Source organism: Sinocyclocheilus rhinocerous, unplaced genomic scaffold, assembly GCF_001515625.1.
Source record: "Sinocyclocheilus rhinocerous isolate Xijiao unplaced genomic scaffold, SAMN03320098_v1.1 scaffold921, whole genome shotgun sequence".
In the NCBI taxonomy this organism is placed as follows: Eukaryota; Metazoa; Chordata; class Actinopteri; order Cypriniformes; family Cyprinidae; genus Sinocyclocheilus; species Sinocyclocheilus rhinocerous.
Window position 1 is genome coordinate 272,195 of NW_015640057.1, and position 22,531 is coordinate 294,725.

The following is a 22,531-nucleotide window of genomic DNA, read 5'->3' on the forward strand; positions in this document are numbered from 1 at the left end:
AGACAAAGGTACAAGACTGTGCTTAACGGCTTTAATGAGGGAAAGAACTACAATCCCATGGACCATCGCAAACAACAATCAAATTAAAACAATGGAGAAATATAAAAGTATCCATGTAAAGATGGTGATAGAAACAATATATTCAAGTTTAATGCAAAATATGCATATTAAATATATTCAAATATTTAAGTGTTTTGAGATCGTGGAGAGACTCAACAAATGCATATACCATCAATTAACAACCTCGGAGCTCACAGTAGTTCTGTCTTTGAAGTTTTATAAGTTATCATTAAAAATAATTTTCCCTATGGAGAACATGAATGGCATTTTTACTTCCAGAACCCGATTGTTGCATTCTATTAGGAGTCAAAGTTTGACTGGTTCATGTTTTTAGTACCACACTCAGGTGATTCTCCTGTCCACCCTATTGGAAAATGGCATCTCAGGAACCGCACTCCAGTAGTTTGAGCCTTACCTATCAGATAGGTCCTTCAAAGTATCTTGGAGAGGTGAGGTGTCCAAGTCGCAACATCTAGCTACTGGGGTGCCTCAGGGCTCAGTTCTTGGACCACTTCTCTTCTCTGTCTACATAGCATCACTAGGTTCTGTCATTCAGAAACATGGCTTTTCATATAGCACTTTCTATTCTATTTTAATTATACTTTATCTATTTATCTTCTTTTTTATAAAAAAAACCACTAGCTTTCTATTTTTCTATTCTATCTACTTGTTTTTCTTTGTGTATGTGTTTTGTTACACACATATATACACATATATAAATACCTTGCTAAGTGTACTGCATTAGGCTAACCGAGACTTGTCATTTGCACTTACATATTGTTGCTCTTTTGTTAGTTTTGATTGCTTCTATTGTCCTCATTTGTAAGTCGCTTTGGATAAAAGCGTCTGCTAAATTACTAAATGTAAATGTGATTGGCTCAAAATAATGGAAGACATACTCCTGGAGTATTACTTATTATTATATATTATACTCCTACTTATTATTAACTCCCTTGGTTTTAGCAAACTTGTCAACATTTACTCCTCCACATGTGGTTCTAAACCTCTATGACTGTGTGAAACACTCACACACCAAAAAATAAATAAATAAATACAAATATTTTGAAAAATGCCTCTGTGTTTTGTTGGTCCATACAATAAAAGTCAATGGGGTCCAAAGTTCTTCATAATATCTTTTGTGTTCAGCAGAAGAAAGTCAGTCACTATAAAATTCAAATGGATTCTAAATGCAGTTTCAACTTCAAGTAAAAAAACTGAGGTTTTAAGAAAATCAGAAAACAAAATGAAGTAACACTAAAACTCTTTAATACATTACTCTGAAATGTTCATAAATATAAAACATTTACACATATCAGTTTATAAGGCTGTCTACAAAGGTTTGCAGTGCGTTCAAAATAAAGCATCTATATCTCGACAAGAGATACACAATCTGAATTGTACTCTCTTATGCAGACCAATACAGAAATATCAAATGATCTGCAGTGCAGATAACAGTAACATTTCACACTCAATCGCACACACCAAAACAGAAGGAGTGTCTGTGCGAGCACCACAGCTCGACACGCGTGAAAATCTGCATTAGCATTTTAAAGAGCTTGATTTAATCCCATTAAATCCAGTTAGATTTCATTTCGCACCTTCAATAAAATATCGCCGCCTGCCACAGCGCTGCCTAATGAGGCTTAACAGCCTTTTCATTAAGCAAAGTTATTAAAGGTCTAAACATCAGCGCTCCATCAAACGCAACACTGGAGGCCATAAAGAGAAACATTAGGATATGATTTCACACTGTAAGGGATCAAAGCCGTGTGATGGCGTTTACATAAAGGTCTGTTTTGTTCCCATATATTGTCGCAGTCTGTAGCGTTTAAAACCAAACCGACCGCCCCCCCGTGCATTACATTTCACTTCGTTTTGGTGAATCTAATTAAATACAAAAATGATTTAGGGGACATTTAATACTGCTGATTGGAAAAAGTAAATCATTGGTTTTGGTAAATTAAGCAAGTGTAGTTAGTGGACGATCACGCTCTGGATCTTTCATGATGGATGTTAGAGCCTCCAGAGCTTCGACGGTCACAACTAGATGGCCGATAACTGCACTGTTGTCCTGAACGTCCACAACTACAGTGAGGGACAAAAAAACAGAAAGTTTTTATGGTCAGCAGATGGCACTTTCCATGAATAGGGTACAAATTGTTTTTTTCATTATATAAAAACGCATGAATATCATGTTCTTTGGAGAAAGAACTACTACATATGTTAGATAAACTAATATATAACATGAAATGAAAAAAATAATAAACACATTAAATGTCTGTGCCACCTCAGTGGTCTTGACTTTCTTGACTATTTGCAAAAATTAATATCACACAGTAATAATAGGCTATTGATAATCTGTTTAATCCACATTCAATTAAAAATGTATTAGTTTAACCAATTACCAAAAATTCTAAATTTAGGTGTTTGCAAAAATGTGCATGCCACCCTGTTACCGATATAAAAATTAAAAAAAACTACCCTGGAAGTGACATCATTTAGATCCCTTCTGTAGTGGTGCAGAGCATTACATTCTTTCAATTTTGACACAAATTGTATTCATTAAGCTCACCCATTCAACCCTGTTGCTAAAGTTACATTCAAAATACAAATATTTTTATAAATATTGTTCTTCAATTTATGAAAAATTACGAAGCTTTGAAAAAGTTTCAATTCAATCAATGTTTTACAAACTTTCTTCCCAAACAAGCTAGACCCTGCCGAGCAATATCTGCAACCCTGTTACTTGCGAACCTACAATGTTCTGGCATCTTTCTTATACATTTCCTTTACTTTTTCATGTTTATCTAATGTTCATGGCTGTAAAAAAAAAAAAAAAAAAAAAACTGTGTTAAACTGTCTCTCAAAATCTGGTAACGGGGTTGAAGGAAAAAGGCAAATCCCATATAAAATTCATCTAAAATAAACCAAATCATGTAATGTATACAGTTTGACCATCTGAGGTGGACAATCAACACTGATAACTTGTTGAAAACAGTGTTCCAGGTCCTATTTAATATCCTATTTGTGGAGATGACCAAGTAATCCAATATTTAAGATAACATAAATAAGCACCACTCTAATATTCACACTAATCTGAAAACTTTTGTTGTGACTATAATTTTGTGATAGCAATTAAAACACACTTACTGTTGAGGCTGACGTCCTTCATGTCTGTGCGTTTCTCCATGATATCGAGGATACGCAGATAGGCCACGCCCACATCCTCGCACTCCTCTTTAGGAGGGTCGCTCACCACCGTGAACTTTATACTGTCACAGCCAATGAAAGAGTGAGCTGCTTATTTGAGTTAGATAACACAGTGTAGTATATGTTACAACAATATACTTTACATGACAAATAAATGAGCCACAAAGAAACTTGATTATAGATCAGAAAGTGTCTCACTGCTCTAGTTGTTTGTTCCGGCCCTCCAGCACTGCCCTCAGAGTTTGCCGTCTGGGTTGGTTACTCTCCTTATCCACATGGATCACTGTCAGAACATTGTATGTTGTTTAGATGATGTTCTCTTTCTTTAATTTGAGGAATTACTGATAAAGAATGTTTATCTGCCATTGTTTAGTAAAATCATACAGCTACAAGAACCAATTATGTGGCCAAGCAAGGTATTAAAGAGTATAAAATTCAAAACGGTGGGCAGTCAATGTGGCTGATAAATGTACTTTGGATGGGTAATAGTGTATCTCAACCCTGTTCCTTCAGGCCACCAACACTACTCGTTTTGGATGTCTCCCTTATCTGTCCCATCCATTTTAGGTCTTGATCTGATGAGTTGATTTAGATGCGTTTGATTAGGAAGAGATCAAAAATAGTGTAGTGTTGGGGTGCCTCCAGGAACAGGGTTGGAAAACATTGGATTACCCAATGAATCTAAATGGAGTCATGAATTTAAATAAGTGGTCTCCAGTCCTGCTCTGCAGAGCTACAGTCCTGCAAATTTCAGCTCCAATCCCAATCAAGCATACCTGAACCAGCTAATCAAGGTGTTAAGGGCTACTTGATCAATTCAGGCAAGTGTGTTGGAGCAGAGGTGGAACTGAAGTATGCAGTACAGTAGCTCTCTAGAAGCAGGATTGGAGATCCCTGCTTTAGATCAAGTCACCCATGTTTTCTAGTTGGTCAAAAACTGAAACCACCAAGTTTCTTGAGCTTGGCATTAAACCCAAAGAAAAACCTGCTCCTGGAGGGTCAATATCCAGCAGAGTTGGAAGCTTCTAGAAGACCTTGATTAGCTGGTTCAGGTGTGTTTGATTGGGATTGGAGCTAAACTCTGCAGGATAGTGGCCCTCCAGGAGAAGGACTGGACATCCCTGTTGTAGTCCAGTGGATCCCAATCCTGGTCCTGGAGAACCCCCAACACTGCTCATTTTAGATGTCTCCCTAATCAAACACATCTGATTCAACTCATCAGCTCATTAGAAAAGACTCCAAGACATCAAATGTGTGTGTCAGATAAGCGGGACATCAAAACATGCAGTGTTGGGGGTTCTCCAGGACCAGGAACCACTGTTGTAGACCAAAGCAGAAAAGTGTAATTTTGAGTCTACGGTGGCTTTAGAAGGTTTGAGGTGTAGACCCTAAAACTGGTCAGAAGAAAGTTCATAAACGTCCTAATCGATGCACCAATTTTCACAACTTTCCACCATAAGATTTAATATGCTGCCATAGATACTAAAGCAGAAAAATCGGAACGATTACAATGGCTGGTATTGCATGGAGATTAGTATGAATGTCGTCGTTCACCATTGCTGAAGTTGTAGGAGACGCTGTGTCCAGGCAGAGGTTTCTTCAGGGACAGCGGGGTCTCGACTGACGGCAGGCCCAGGAAACAGTACTCCACAAACAATCGGACGATTCCACTGTCTTCCGCCACTCTTGAGCCTGGCTTCAGACTCAGAGTAACGATCTCCACACGAATGCACTCGGACGGCTGGTGGAGCAAGGCATCGCATGACCTTATCACAACTGACATGCAACCTCACACCAGCTGACATGGTGAGACTCGCTGTGCATCTTCAGGGACTCCAATCACTCTCTACTTCTGACAGGACATCTGTGAAGAATATCCCACCGTTTGAAATGATGGACACCGGAAAAACTATATCTGATGTAGACATGTAACCTACAGGGCATAGCTCTCTGATAATGATGGGGGTTGGAGATGCGTTGTCTGTCCGTGTATCATTTGATTCAATCTGTCAAACATGCCGTCCACATTGTTGGAGTGTTTAGGCCATTAAGTTTGTGCTGACAGCAGTCGTTAGATCTCTGTTGCTTCCTACAATCCTCTTAGGACAGAACACTAAGCTGACCGTTTAAATCTCTGAATCCACATCACTAAGTTGTAGGCTAAATTAATCACAAAAAATATTTAAAATGTCCTTTTATCAGTAAGGAACAAAAAATACAACATCCTCCTGAGACCCAGTGATTTATTTTTGTCCTTTGTTGAGGATGTCAATTTTCTTTGAGACTATACACTCCATAGTTTGGTCAGAGATACCAAATATTAAGGTATTTGGTCATACGAACTTCCTCTCTGTGGTTTGTAAACATCGTTGAATACAGAAAATAAGAAAAATAATAAGAACATTAGACATATTCATTGTGATTATTACTTGGTTATATTAAAATAGTTTCTTATAAACATCTTTCATCATATCTGCAACGTTAGTTTCCATGTTAGTGGAAGTTGACACTTATGTGCAGATAAAAATGTGCTTATTAAATAAAGTTTGGGATTAGTAAGATGTTTAATGTTTTTTAAAGATGTTTCTTATGCTCATCATGGCTGCATTTATTTGATCAAAAATACAGAAACAAAAGTAATATTGTGAAATAGTATTACAATTTAAAATAAAATAAAATAGTTTTGTTTTTAATTTACAAATTTATTCAAATTAGAAATCTTTTGTAACATTATAAGTCTTTACTATCACCTTGCCGAATAAAAGTAATCATTCCTTTACTGACCCCAAACTTTTGAATGTGTATACTGATGTATATTACAATGTTTATATTAAATTAATATAATGTATATAAAATGAAAAATACATGCATATTATTTTTCATTGTATATTTTCATTTCATATATGTATATAAAATTTAAATGTTTACATACATGTATATAATTTTGATGTTTTTTTTTTATAGAAAGTCTCTTATGCTCACCATGACTGCATTTATTTGATCAAACATTTGTTTCATTGATTTTTTTTTATTTTATGACAAAAAAATTGTCATAAAAATCATATATTTGTTTAGTGCTGTCAAACGATTAATCGCATCCAAAATTTTGTTTACATAATATATGTGTGTGTACTGTGTATATTTATTATGTATATATAAATACACACACATACAGCATATATTTTGAAAATATTATATGTATTTACGTGTATATATTTATATTCATATAAATTATATCATATATAAATATATTTAATATATAAGCGTAACATATTTTTCTTAAATATATACATACATGTGTGTGTATTTATAACATAATAAATATACACAGTACACACAGATATATTAGGTAAACAAAAACTTTTATTTTGGATGTGATTAATCGTTTGACAGCACTAAAAAAAATTTTTAATCAGTGGACATGTCAAAAAGAAAAGAACAGCTAAACTAAAAATCGTTTTTTCTTTTCTGTAGTGTATACAGCAAAACACGCATGACAAGCATTAAAAATATATATTTAATACATCGGTCAAGCACGGTTCATTTGTTAAACATGGACAGATGCAAAGTGATACAACACACCTGTTTTTTATGCTGCGAGCTCTGAGCAGGAACGATGCAGTCATCGCTATCACCATCCTCACCCTGAACATCTGCACAGATGCATTTTCTGCATTATGATCAGTTGATAATGGAAGTTGTTCGTGAAAGGTTTGGGTTGTTTATTTTCTTGTCGTCCATCTCTCGCTTTGGTCTCAAGTGGCTCGCAGCAGGTAAGAGAGAGAGATGTTAGACATCAACACTTTAAAGACAGCCTCTTGGCCAAGGTCAACACACATTAACATTTATGTTGTTGGTTGTCAACAGGAAACACATCAGATTATTGGCAGCAGCGAATGAAATATTAATGATTCTCTTCTCATTCGAAAAACAATAGCACAGCTGCTTCCTCATATAAAACTGAATACTAACGCTCAGCACCAAGTATTGGTTTGCCACAAAATTCATATGTGGCTCTACTGAATACAAGTTCTACTCAGGGCCAAAGCACAGGGGCCTTCCTGCCCACAATAACACAAACAAAAACACAAACTTTTTTTTAATACTAGAAGTTTGTGGTCATATTGAATCTAATTAGAGTTTAACTTGAACACTGAACTTGAACCTTTATAAAAACGAAGTCAATATTTGGTCACCTTCATGTCTTTCCGAACATATATGACTTTCTTTCATCTGTGAAACACAAAATGAGACGTTTTGAATTATGTTCAAGCTGCTCTTTTCCAAACAATGAATCTGAATTGGGGACAAAATGCTGGAGAGCTTGAAAAATTGTATAATATGCAAACGCAAATGAGCTTTAATAATGAAAGAATGCAAAATTTACAGCAAATAACCAACCTATTTATGCTTGTTTTTTTTTTATCTGCATTCACATTCATTTTTTATAGAAAAGAGCAGCATGATTATTGTTCCAAAAATTTACTTTGTGTTTCACACAAAAAGGAACAGTGTGGGTTTGGAATGATATCAGGGTGAAAAAAAAATAATAATAAAATTTAAAAAAAATATTTTAGCATTATTTTAGCACTAAACTTGTTTTAATAATAGATTAAATAATTAATTAAAATGCTAAAACCACCAAAATCCTGTTATTGCAAAATGCTAGTCATATTTAATTCATACTCAATTCATCACATTACTCATCACAAAAAAAAACAAAAAAAAATCTAATAAATAAGTCACTCAACAATCAATCAGGGCAGGGAAAACAATAAAAATTCAACAAAATTATCATAGCCTGGCATGCATAGACAAATCATATACCAACAAATAAAACAAAAACATTATTTCTAGCTGAATATTTTGGTTTCATTTGGAAATGTGTGACATTATCTATGTTAAATAATGTTTTCTGTTTTAAAGGACTTTAATTTCCATAACTCCGAGTCCAAACACACACCTGTTGGTGGCTCTTGCAGCTCCTCAGAAATCTCAGGCTCATCAGACAGTGCCGGCGGTGATCACCTGACCCTCAGAGAACTGAGACTCTTCCTCATCCCCTTCCTCACTGACTGCAGTGGCCTCTCCTGCTTCCAGCACTATGACGGTCTGAGGAACACAGCGTCACACTGTGTATTCCTGACGTTTCATATGCCTAGTGTATTCCTTATTTAAACAGTACAACTCACATCGTTTACCTTTGGTACTGGGGTCACAGATGATGACGGCTCCTCATTATCACCTTCATCAGAGGCTGTAGTCTGCTCCATCTTGTGATTGATTATTAGTACAAACACGCAAAATACATAATCAAAACACCACGTACAGAAGTGCACAAACGGTACAGGATAATACTCAGGGTTAATCAATGCCTTAAATTGAGCAATAGAAGCGATGCTTGACTTAGCAAACATCACTAATTAAACAAGAGCAGACTTTTCTTTTACCTGTTTTTCAAGCTCTGTAACATCCATAAAAGAAACTCTTTTAGTAGTTGATTTTGGTAGAGTTCGTTGCCTGGGTTTGGGCATTGGAGTCTATAGTACAAAGAACAAGAAAAAAAAAATATATATATATATATATTCTACAGTGATGAAACAACAAAAAGTTTTCAGGACTGATTTATGTACTGTATGGTCCTGGATGCTGAGGTGTTTTGGGGATGCCATTACCTCAGAAACAGTGGGTTGAGGTATTAGTGGAGGGTCTTTGGTCATCGGTCGTGTCTCTGTCTGTGTTTTCTCCTTGTCTTGAGCCGTCTGTCTCTCCGGTGTCGTCCTGCCGGTGATCTCGGTCTGTTGTGTGGTGATAGCCGAGGACGCTGGAGGGAGGTACGTGGACGTCCACTTCAAAGTCACACTGATTTGGCCACTTGGAAGTCCCTCGGGGTCTGTGAGCTCAAACATACCTTAAAAAAATACAAATCACAAGAAAAATACCAATATTAAAGTGTGTCTCTAAGCCAAAAACAAACAAACAAATAAATAATAATATAATAATAATAAAATCGAACTAATCTTAATCAGTAGTGTTGTCATATTTTCCAACAAAAATATCTAAACATCTCAATAACACAATAATTTTACCTAAGTGTTCCCAAACAAATAAAAATACATTTAAAATATAAAAACTACTAAACTATTTCAAAATATAAATATTAGTTTCAAATGTTCATTTTTATTAATTTTTTTCCCCCTCAAAATATTAGTTCATGTCAATTAGAAAATGTGCAGCACTCACTCTTGAAAAAAAAAAAATCCAACTTTATTGGCTAAAATACATGTGACATTTTGGCCAATATCCAGACCTTCATCAGACATCGAGAACAGCAGTACCAAACATTGCTTCACACATTCTTGCAGTGAGCAACATGCGTTACTCTGCCAATTAGGGGAGTGGCTTCCAAACTAATTTTGTCCGAAACATCACATTCATTTTAACCAATAAGTTGGACTTTTTCAAGAGTGAGTGCTGCACCTTTTCTAATTGACGTGGCTTTTTGACTTTTGGTTGCACCTCCTCTTTTGATGGTAGAGCACCTCTTTTCAGAAAAAAAAAAAGTATATCCTCAAAATATTAGGTCAATATTAATGGTATTCTTCAATCAATCAATAAAGAAATAAACAAACACAATTTTCTTTCCAATGTTCCTAGAAACACACTAGAAGACGGTGAGTGTTTGTCCTCACCAGTGATGGTTTTATCGTGAGCCAGCGAGATGAGCGGTACTCTGGCCTTCCCCAGATACAGCTGGTTCGCAACATCCAAATCATCAAACACATACAACACCAGAGCCTCTGACCTCAGGAGCGCATCGAGGTCAGAGTTCATGGCCACCGGGAAGACCATGTGATCTTCAAACTGCGGCTCATTGGTGGAGGATATGATTGGAGTATCATGGTCAGGGAAGTCGTAGAGTTTGTAGATGATGTAGGGGCTGGGTTGGGTGTGAGGACCTCTGGATCTGAGATCACAGCAGGAGTGTATGGTGATGTTTAGTTCATTTAGATCGCCATCCATCAATGATGAAGAACTGGGGACCGGACCTGATGAAGTCTGAATAGTAAAGAACAAAGGTCAAGTAATTTTAGCATGTTTCAAAGCAGGACATGGTGCCTTAGATGGGGTTGTAAACAGTACCTGGCTGTCCCTCATGCTTGTGTTGAGGTAACCAAGTGCTTTGACTCTCTCCTTATAAAGGCGAATGGCTTGTTCCATAGGAACCCTGAGTTTGAGTACCAAACACCTGGATCTCATCTGTTACACCTGCAAACAGATTGAAAACACTTTTATGAATGCTGTATGGTTCATTTTGTCCTTTTTGTCAGTTTAAATCATTTTCCACTTTCATTAGCTCTTAAAAAAATAAAGGTTTCAAAAGGTTGTTTTCACAGCAAAGCCATAGAGGAACCATTTTGGGTTCCAGAAGAACTATTTTTTTCTTAATTTTAAGGGCATTTTAATAATCGGAGGAACCTTTTTCCTCTATAATGAAACTTTTGTGCATTGAAAAGTTTCCATGGATGTTAAGGAAACATAAATGCATAAAGGGGTCATGAACTGCTCACTTATAACGTTATCAAGATTTTTACATTTTTTACAAAAAATCATAATTTAGAAGTAATAATCTATTTTCTGTCCTGTTTTTGACCCCCCTCATCAGAACGCTGTTTGAATAGGCGTGGCAGATTGTAGACTCAGAAGTAAACGCCCACTGCTATGATTGGCTAATAGTTGTGTATGTTTGACAGCGTACATTCCTCACAGATGGACGCTGCTGTGGTTTAGGTTAAAAACGCATAAATACATAGTGCATATCAAACGTTATGTAATAACAGACAAAGCAATAGTGATCTCGTAATAAAAACAGTTACTTACACTTGTGTGTTGCGACATTACTTTCGAATCCAATATATTTGGCACAGCATCGTCTTTTAGTTTTAATCTTTCTGAAAATCCTGCGTCGAATTGTGCCGTGTTTGTAAACAAATCTGCGGTAAAATTAAGTGAACAAAGGACCGCGTTCTTACTGACGTGGTCTGGCACTTCATTAAAAAATAGTTAATCAAATGAAGTTTATCGTTTGGTTTCTGTGTAGACCTGCATTTGCCGCTTTTGTCATTTACCTACTACGTGCGTGAATCAGTGGGCATGGCTAAACAGGCAGTGATGTTGAATAGATGGGCGGGGCTAAACAGGCAGTCATGTAGAATCAGTAGGCATGGCTAAACAGGCAGTGATGTTGAATAGATGGGCGGGGCTAAACAGGCAGTCATGTAGAATCAGTAGGCATGGCTAAACAGGCAGTGATGTTGAATAGATGGGCGGGGCTAAACAGGCAGTCATGTAGAATCAGTCAGTGGGCATAAACAGGCAGTGATGTTGAATAGATGGGCGGGGATAAACAGGCAGTCATGTAGAATCAGTAGGCATGGTTAAACAGGCAGTGATGTTGAATTGATGGGCGGGGCTAAACAGGCAGTCATGTAGAATCGGTGGGCGGGGCTAAACAGGCAGAGATGTAGAATCGGTGGGCGGGGCTAAACAGGCAGTGGTGTAGAAGCAGGCGTTGATCTTCTTCTGTGGAGGCAGTGCTTATCCACACTATTACATCATAGAGTAGAACATTCCACAAGCTGACGTTTTTGACAGACTGCCTTCAATATAAGCTGTTTTTAGACTAACGAGAAAGTTTTGAGTTCTGAAACTTACAGGATGTTTTTATAGTACAATGACCTCTTATATATCAAAAGATCAAGGGAATGTTGACTTTTCAGTTCATGACCCCTTAAAGAGCGTTGTAAACTTCTCTTCTCTGCTAAACTTCTCCTTTTTGTGTTCTTCAAATTAAAGAACGTAATATAAATTTGTACCTACAAAAACAGTGAGCTTTTATTTAATTTCAACAATTCCTTAAATATCAACTAAAAAACCCATATTGGTCAACATCTACAGGAAAACATCCTTTACACCAATGTCAGAAGACAGTCTAAAGACTCACCAACTAACTGAATGGTGCTAAACACCTTCCCACCTCGTTCCAGCAATTGATTTAACCTGAGCTGACCAGCAGCTACCGTGCGGAAACTCAAGCCCTCGGCGAGCTGAACCTCCACCGTAACTGAGCTGCTGTGGAGATAGTTCAAGAAGAGGTCGTCCACCCTCACGAGATACTGAGACGTGAGGCTGTACGCTGGATGGGCACCTCGAACCACAGCCGTGGACTGCAGCTCAAAGTCATAGAAGGCGTATGTGCAGAAGGTGGATGGATCTTTGTTCTTTAGACTTTCTATAGCTTCAGAAGAGAACTGCGCTCTCCCCAAGTTAATTTCCATAAGGTTCTCGCCTCGAGCCAAGCGAAGGGTTTCATCAAACTCATCTGTAACATCATCGCTGGTCACATCAGGTCTGAACACATGGGTCTTGGCTCCATATGCAATGTCCTTCAGCTGGGCTGGAAGGACACAGGTAGAATTAGTTTTACTAAGCATGACTGCAAACATCGGGAATCTGAACATCATGTGCTGGATGCAGCTAAACCTTCAAGTTTCTTTATCTTGGCAGCTCTCATGTCCAGAAGCTGAGCCAGCTTCTCTGAGTTCAACTCATGTTCAAGTTTCAGATCGTCCATCGCACGAGTGACAGCTTCAACCTCAGCCTACGAAAACACAGACGTTTAAAGACATGAGTCATATGTGGAGAACAGCAAACCCTTGAAGTTACTGTAACATGAAATTAAGTTCATAACTCATTTTACTTCTATTGCATTGTAGTCGAGATCTACTAATTCGAGCTGGAGTCCAGGCTGAATAAAGTATCCATGACAAGACCAAGACCCTGAAAATATGGTCTTAGACATGACAGACTCTACAATACTGTTCCATTATGCAATAAAAATGTACAGCATAATTAGATTTTATCAATTGGGAAGCAATTTAATTTGTGAAAAGTGTTTTATACCAAAATACAGACTAAGCTGGAAGTCTGGAATTGGGTGTGAATTTGCAGTTTCCTTAAACACCACCAGCCCCTACTTTCAAAAAGGCTTGAGTTTAAACTTGAGTTTAACCTCAAGTGCATCTGGACACAGTGCCAATGGTCGAGATTCTTTCAAATCTACTGCTATTTTCTATTATTTCGGAAAGCATTATTAAATTAAAGTTGACCAACATTAAATCACTGCAGTAACTATTAAGATTTTAGAAATATTGACCAGGAATGTGTGTTAAAGGGATAGTTCACCCAACAATGAAAATTAGCCCATGATTTATTTACCCTCAAGCCAACCTAGGTGTATATGACTTAATTTTTTTGTCTTTCAGATGAATCCAATCAGAGTTATTTAAACACTTCCTGGCTCTTTCAAAAGTTATAATGGCAGTGAATGGGTGTTATTTTTCGATAGTCCAAAAGAAGTCCAATAAAGCGCATCCATCCATAATAAAAAGTGCCTCACATGGCTCGGTGGGGGGGGGTTGGGTGAATAAAGGCCTCCTGTAGAGAATCCATGCATTGTTGTAAGAAAAATATCCATATTTAAAACTTTATAAACACTAATCTCAAACTTCCGCTAACTGTTGTCTGCACGCTCACAACAGAATGCCATTCCGGCGGATGACATAGGACGTAGCGTAAGCTCCAGTGAGAATATGCTAGTCTCATGGGAACCAACGTTTGTTTACAGGAGCACAGGAAGCAAAGTTTTCTTACTTTAGCAAAGGAAAACCAGTCTCCTCTTGGCTTATATCGAAATATGCGATGCATAATTCCTACGTCATCCACCTGGAACGGCGTTCGATTGTGAACGCGCATACGACAGTTAACGGAAGTTAGAGATTAGTGTTTCTAACATTTTAAATATGGATATTTTTCTTACTAAAACACATCGATACGCTACAGGAGGCCTTTATTCACCCCCCGGAGCTGTGTTAAGGCCCATTCACACAAAGAACGATAACTATAAAAATATGATATTAGCGTCCACACCAGTAGATGATATCATCTGTTTGTTCTAAGCATACGCGCGCTAAATTCAATTCAATTCAATTCAAGTTCATTTGTATGGCGCTTTTTACGATACAAATCGTTGCAAAGCAACTTTACAGCAAATTAAGTTTCTACAATATTTAGTAGTAGCTTATCAGTGGTGACTGTCAGTTTATGTACATAAATTCTCAAACTCGTGACAGCAGAATTGATTCTGATTTGGTGTCAGTATTTGTATCGTTCATCAGCTGGAAAAAAATCGTTCTGAAAGTGATTCCAACGATATTGTTTCTCTGTCCCTTTATCATTATAGCTGTGGTGTGGACTCTACTGTTGTTTAATATTGAGAAAGATTTTTAGAACTATATCTTTATCGTTATCTTTATAGTTATCGTTCTTGGTGTGATCAGGGCTTTAGGCACGTTTTATTATGGATGGATGCGCTTTATTGGACTTCTTTTGGACTACTGAAAAATAACACCCATTACTGCCATTATAAAGCTTGGAAGAGCCAGGACGTTTTTAAATAAACTCTGATTGGATGCGTTTGAAAGAAGAAAGGCATATACACCTAGAATGGCTTGAGGTTGAGGGTGAGTAAATTATGGGGGGTTTTTTTGTTTTGTTTTTTGGGTGAACTATCCCATTTTCACAGTTTAAAATTTTTGTAGGTAGATAGATAGATAGATAGATAGATGTCTATCTTTCACAGTTTACTAATTTTTTTAGATAGATAGATAGATAGATAGATAGATAGATGATACCATTATTATTGAAAAGTACACTAAATATAGCAAATCACCAATTAAAAATGTATTATATAATTATTAAGCAATTATAAAGGTTACATATCCTACTTGTACTTGTTATATTCTACTTATTATTTTGAATTAGATTTTATTTTTATATTTTCAGTTTTTTACTTTAATTTAAGTTTTAGTATTTTTATGTGTTTTGTTTTTATAGATATTTCTATAGCTAGTTTTAACTAGTCATTTTAGTACTTCAACTTATATTTACATTATATTTCAGCTTATTTTCAATTGCCAAAAAACAGTTTTTAGCAGTTTTAGTTTTAGTTAACAGTAACTGGCTGTGATACTTTTGCACTTTCAAAAGCCTGAATCATATTGTTTATAAAGTATGTGTGTGCGACGGCAGCTGTACCTCTTGTGTGTGTCTCTGGTCCAGAGCTCTGGTCTGAATCTGTGTCTCCAGCTGTAAACCCTTCAGTCTCTCTTCCTTCAGCTGTCGGCTCACTTCATCCACCTTCACCAGCGCTGCATCATGACTGGCCTTCAGAGTCTTCATACTCTACAAAAACACACACACTCTCCAAACACTGCAGTTGCTATCGACATGACCACCAGCAGAGGGCACAACAAATGAGACACTTGCATATCATTGCTCTTTTGTTGATTTCGATTGCTTCCATTGTCCTCATTTGTAAGTCGCTTTGGATAAATGACTGCTGCTAAATGACTAAATGTAAATGTAAAATATAAATGCAACGTGTCAGACAGTATAGAGGTGCAAATCCAGGAAAGAGCAGAGAACACACTCCACAGTTATAATAACGGATAAACTATAATTGGCTATACTTTAATCTTTTTGTCACTGGGGTCCCTGACGGTCAGTCGTACCTCCTGTTGCTGTAGAAATCTGCCCTCCAGCACTGTGAGTGCGTTTGCTTTCTCAGACAGCAGCTTCTGTAGTTTGATCATCTCCATATTATCCTTTATAGTTAACCTGCAAAACACACATATCTCATCAGAACAAGAGGGTTTACAGTTCAAACTCTGCTGTAGTCATGTCAATCTTCTATTACAGCAATTTAATATGAGTTTAATAATGCAGTGTTTAAAACGAGCGAGCAGCACCTCTGTCCGCTGGCCTGATGCGCTCTCATCTGGAGGAGTGATTCCTCAAACTCTCTCTCTTTCCTCTTCAGTTGATCTCTCAGCATCTCTGCTGATCTCTCCATCTCCTCCATCTGAGCTTGCTGGCTCTCAATCACATTCTCTCTGTCATCAGATAAAACAGGCAAAGCATGTGAACATATGTAATGTCATCCATTCTACGAGTGTTGTGTTTCTGTCAGCAATCACAGGTCGTGGATTTCAGCACGGGCCTCATCCAGCAGACTGTGTCCATAGCGGGGCAACAAACCCTGGGGTGGTTTTGCACTCATGTCCCCTTCAACATGCCTGATACCTCTGAATAAAAAAAACAAAACGAAACACACCCATAACTTGTACCATATTTTAAATATGCGTGTTCATAATTTTTTCCTAGATCACATCCTAGAAAACACTAAATGGATACTTTGAGAATATATTTAGAAGTTATGAAAACACTCCAACCCCCAGCAAAGTGATTACTAAATTTGACTAGAATGGATTGATAACACAGAACATAATATCATTTTGATTACAAAATAGAATAGAATAGAATAAAATAGAACTTGCAGAAGACAACAGGGTAGAATTACAATGGAACACAGCATAGTTGGCACTTGGCAGAATAGAAAACGGAACATAACAGACAGATTACAGATGAGAATAGAATAAAACAGAATAGAGAACAAAGACAACAAAACAGAATACACAGAACAGAGCAGACAGTGAACAGAATATAACAACATAATGCAATTTCAATTACAGAATAGAATAGAACACAATAGAGGGGACAGAACATAATATAATATAAATTGAAGAATTAATATAGTAGAATTGCAATAGAACAACACATACTGTAGTTTTCAGAATAGAAAAGAAAACAGATGGATTACAGACAAGAATAAAGTACAAATAAAATAGAACATAGAATTTAGATTCTAGAATAGAGAACAAAAAACAACAAAACAGAATACAAATAGAACAGAGTAGAATTTAAACAGTAAACAGAAAATACCAACATAATGCAATTTAAATTACAGAATAGAATAGAACACAATAGAATGGACAGAACATAATATAATGTAAATTGAAGATAATAGAGTAGAATTACAGTAGAACACAATAGTTTGCAGAATAGAAAAGAAAACAGAACAAAACAGATCATTTAGATTCTAGAATATAATGGAATAGAATAGAGAGCAAAAAAACAACAAAACAGAATACAAACAGAACAGAGTAGAATTTAACAGTGAAAATAATTTAACAGAGCATAACAATATTAATTGCAGAATAGAATAGAATAGAATCATGCATAAACAGATAGAACATACAACAGATTTTAAATTACAATATAGTGAGTAGTGCTGGGTGGTATACCGGCGTCTGTTCTGTGCAGTGAGCGGCAGAGAAGCATCGCATTCAGCTGGCTGTACCGCAGCAGACTCGTCAGTAAATGAGTACAAAACAGCGTTTCCAAGCACCTGTCGCTTACTGACTGCTTGGAATTATGAGGAAATATGAGCATAGTTATATATCTATTAATATGCATCTGTTAACACCCGGTCATCCATGGGGGGGAAAAATACAGTAATATACCGTGAAACCGGTATAATTTTATACCGTGATATAAATTTTTGGTCATACCGCCCAGCACTAATAGTGAGGAATAGAATAGAATTGCAAAACACAATAAAATATATTATAAATCATAGTATAGAATGGAATAGAATGTATCAACATACAGTAATAGAGCAAAATGTGGAATAGGACACATTCAGAATATAATATACAGTAGATTACAGAATAGAATAGAACAGAATAGAATTTAATGATTAATAATAATTTATGCATTTAGCAAACGCTTTTATCCAAAGCGACTTACAGTGCATTCAGTCTATACATTTTTTACCAGTATGTGTGTTCCCTGGGAATCAAACCCACGACCTTTTGTGCTGCTAACGCAATGCTCTACCACTGAGAATAGAATAGAATAGAATAGGTGTACCTGCTTTGGGAGTGTGAGGTCGTGATGCTGTCATGGCATGTCGTCTGTGAGTCTGCGGAGGCCGGAGTTGATGCGTGGTTGGATGTGGCTGTAGTAGGGAGTGTGCCGGTGGTTCTGCACCTGCAGCTGCTGTTTGGCTGCTTACAGCCGCCGCTTGAGCCCATCGTTCTGTTTCTCCAGCTCCTGAACCTTCTCCTGCAGCTCCTCCATCATCTCCTCCATCTCAACATCTCGGCCGCCCTCGCTCTGCTTGCGGTCCTTCACCAGACGAATCAACTTGGTGGCCATCCTGAAACGCCAAAGACATTTGTAAACTTACTGCGTTGTTCTTGTTACTTTTGAGAAGAATACAAATAAACCAGATAATCTGCATGCTTAGAATCTAATGACTGATCAAACCTGCGGATCTTGTCTTCTTGTTGGCATGCATGTTGTTTAAGTGTGAGGTTTTCTTCCTGCAGCCGTAGAAATGTGTCCTCCAGCTCCTCCCTGCTGAATTTAGACACATTCTGCCTCTTTCTGACATTCTGGGACAGCAGGGCCTCTAAAAACAGTTTCGAACAGGATTACTCATTTACCTGCCATTAACTAAAGCAATTATTGTCAGTTACAATAATACTTTTGTTTTAATACTGACCAGGCAATGTGGCTGCTCCATTCGGGTTCCTTCACAGGAATATCTCCAGCTGTCTCATCAGCACGAGCAAACATCATTCAGACTGAAATCAAACACAGCAAACATACATGTGGAAAATATGAATTATAGTACATTATTTGTATTAAAACGTAACTTTAAACACCAAATAATGCAACGGTATCACCATGTTCACTTTGGACATGTATTATGACATTAATATATCATAAGTAAATATTACCACATATGAATATGTTAAACATTTAGTGCCATGTTATATATCAAAGTAGCGAGGCATTACGTACTTGATACTTGCATCGATACTGATACTTGAATTACGGTCTGATACATCTTTTCTAATATGTTGTTTCGGAAATGCAGTATTTCGCAAATACAAATTCAAGTTTCCAATAAAACACAGAAAAACAATGTTACAGTAGACGAACTTATAAGCACACTGCGTACTTTAAACCTTCACAAGACAAAAATATTTTAATCCAAACATGATCTCGCCGATTCAAAAGCATCACACGCAGACCACAGCGACAGTTGCTAACAAACAACTCACCCACTTCCGCTCCAACGGGCTCCACTTCCGGCGACTGGCTTATGGGAAATGGAGTTTTTACGGCGTGGCGTCTTCGAGTGCCTAGAATGAACTGCGCTCAAAAACATCTGATGAATTTCCATTGAAATGCTGGTATAAAGTAACCATTCGTTCTCTACACGACAATATATCACATATTCAATTAAATGAATGTCTGAATGCCAGAACAAATCTTGCAGGGAATAGCCATATATATATATATATATCTATGAGGAATAGCAGTGTAATACAGTATACAGTAAAGAAAACAGAGTATTGAACAAAACTTAACACAGCAAAAGTCTGATTTACTCTTTGACCTGTATTAAAATGTTATTCAAAAGCTGAGATGCAGGCTGGAAGGTTTAGACTCGTAAAACAGTCATTTATGAGTTAAGTCAAGGGGAAATGGCATATTGAAGTCAGAAAGTGGGCGGGACCTCCACTTCCGTGTGACAGGCTCTACGCACAGATCGGCATTCGCTTTCATACTTACGTTAGAAACGCGTCGTACGTTCTGATTGCGTCGGCGTCGGCACGCGCTCAGCGTAACTCAAACACGGCAGGAGCGAGCTGTCAGTCAAAGGACATTTAAATGGCTACACCGTGCAGAACCGTACAGTCGCTCGCGCTCTCATGAAATAACGTCATTCTTATTTCACCGCCGTTCATTTCATAGCGGTTTGCTTTTCTGCGTTTCTCGTATTGCAAACAAAGATACAGATCACTCGTGTATTTATACATCTACGCACGAAAAGCCGCAGAAATGAGCGAGGAAGAAGATACGTTGGTGAAAACTAGACATGCATTTGAAGATCTGTGTCGAGCTCTGAATATGGATGAGGAGTCGAGTAACGGGGCATGGAGGAGTTATGAAAATATCAGCACAAATTACACTCTGGAGGTAAACTCAGGGCTCATGACATACAGGCCCAGTGCACGCATTTATAAATGTAGCTATGCATGCATGCATTCAATAATATTCATGTGAATAGACATGCTAACGTGTTATTTTTATGTTTTAATGAATAAAGTGTGTGCTTTAACATGTTAAAAAATGTTATGAATGAACAGCTTTACAGCCAGACGATTATAACAATGTACAGTAAGCTGTGCTTTTAGCTTGTTTTTAGTCTATACGTAAAAATAAATACAGAAAAGAATGCATCTGCACCACAGTATGTCACCTTATTGTGCTTGTGCAGAAATACCATGTTACAGAAGTATTATTGTATACATAAACCATGGTACGTGGTAGTACTAATAAGCAGTGTTGGGAAGTAACTAGTTACATGTAACTAAAGTACGTTATTTAATTACAAAATAAATGTAATTATAATCTGTTACAGTTACTGAAAAAAGTGTTATTAAATTACAGTTACTTATGAAAATGTTAACGATTACAAAGGGAGTAACATCTTATTGTTTTGTTTTTTTCACACAAACACCCACACACAGATTTAATTGTGTTTTTTTTATATATAAATAGCATTGTCTGCTCTAAAATATGAGACCAGTATTTCAGGAGTTTAGGACACAAGCTTATTCGATAACTGTTTTATTTCCTATTTAGGTTAATGTATCTGCTTTATTTATTTTTTAGTTAGTTTTTTCCAAGGCATTGTTAGATGCCAGTGTTTCCCGTCATAGCTATGCAAAGATTTGATTTCAAAAACTGTATCATAGCCGTTAAATTATTTCCTGTTATGAATTAAATGATTTCTTGTCGATTTTAAATCTTTATTTAACCTCAGAATGAACTCAGAGTAAAAAGAGGTGCTAAAATTTGATTTTGTGGTGGTTTTGCATTCAAATTAAATTATTATAATCTTAATTGAAGTGATGAAGGGTTGTGAAAGTGTTGAGTACTGTGAGGTTAACCCTGCTGCTTTACATGTTTGAAAATGATTAACAGATGAAAACATTAGAAATTTAGAAAAGTAATCAAATGTAATCAGTTACATTAAGATTTGATTTCAAAAACAGTATCATAGCCGTTAAATTATTTCCTGTTATGAATTAAATTATTTCTTGTCGATTTTAAATCTTTATTTAACCTCAGAATGAACTCAGAGTAAAAAGAGGTGCTAAAATTTGATTTTGTGGTGGTTTTGCATTCAAATTAAATTATTATAATCTTAATTGAAGTGATGAAGGGTTGTGAAAGTGTTGAGTACTGTGAGGTTAACCCTGCTGCTTTACATGTTTGAAAATGATTAACAGATGAAAACATTAGAAATTTAGAAAAGTAATCAAATGTAATCAGTTACATTACTTTAATAAAGTAATTGAAATCGTTACAGTTTAAATAGGGTAACTTGTAATCTGTAACCTGTTACATTTCCAGAGTAACCTTCCCAACACTGCCTATAAGGATACAATGCTATTTTCATGGTACATTAACAATATGGTCAAACAAGAAAGATATTTAAGTTATCTCAAAAACCTTCCTGCAACATTCTGAGAATATTATTTTATGGTTGGACCATAAAAGAACGCTCTTATAACCAAATGAGAATTACTATCGTTAGAGGACCCTTCTGTGTTTATATCAGGGTAATACTGTTTTGTTAGTGTGAACATATATTTCAGGCTAAGTTTAGCTAAAGTCCTCCATGTGTGTGTGGTTGAGTACTGTGAGGTTAACCCTGCTGCTTTACATGTTTGAAAATGATTAACAGATGAAAACATTAGAAATTTAGAAAAGTAATCAAATGTAATCAGTTACATTACTTTAATAAAGTAATTGAAATCGCTACAGTTTAAATAGGGTAACTTGTGATCTGTAACCTGTTACATTTCCAGAGTAACCTTCCCAACACTGCATATAAGGATACAATGCTATTTTCATGGTACATTAACAATATGGTCAAACAAGAAAGATATTTAAGTTATCTCAAAAACCTTCCTGCAACATTCTGAGAATATTATTTTATGGTTGGACCATAAAAGAACGCTCTTATAACCAAATGAGAATTACTATCGTTAGAGGACCCTTCTGTGTTTATATCAGGGTAATACTGTTTTGTTAGTGTGAACATATATTTCAGGCTAAGTTTAGCTAAAGTCCTCCATGTGTGTGTGTGTGTGTGTGTGTCTGTGTGTGTGTGTGTGTGTGTGTGTGTGTGTGTGTGTGTGTGTGTGTGTGT

General features: G+C 36.6%; 1 protein-coding gene and 1 pseudogene across 2 annotated transcripts in view; one reads left to right on the top strand and one right to left on the bottom strand.

The window, feature by feature from the left end:
- Positions 1-1,311: 1,311 nt before the first annotated feature.
- Positions 1,312-19,362, bottom strand: LOC107752459 (protein fantom-like; annotated as a pseudogene).
- A 603-nt stretch (positions 19,363-19,965) lies between these two features.
- Positions 19,966-22,531, top strand: part of LOC107752460 (retinoblastoma-like protein 2) — a 25,165-nt gene continuing 22,599 nt past the window's right edge. For both annotated transcript variants that reach the window (XM_016568436.1, XM_016568437.1), the window contains exon 1: positions 19,966-20,286. In XM_016568436.1, the coding sequence (XP_016423922.1) occupies positions 20,149-20,286 (138 nt within the window). In that variant the 5' untranslated portion in view covers positions 19,966-20,148. The remainder of the gene's footprint in view (positions 20,287-22,531) is intronic.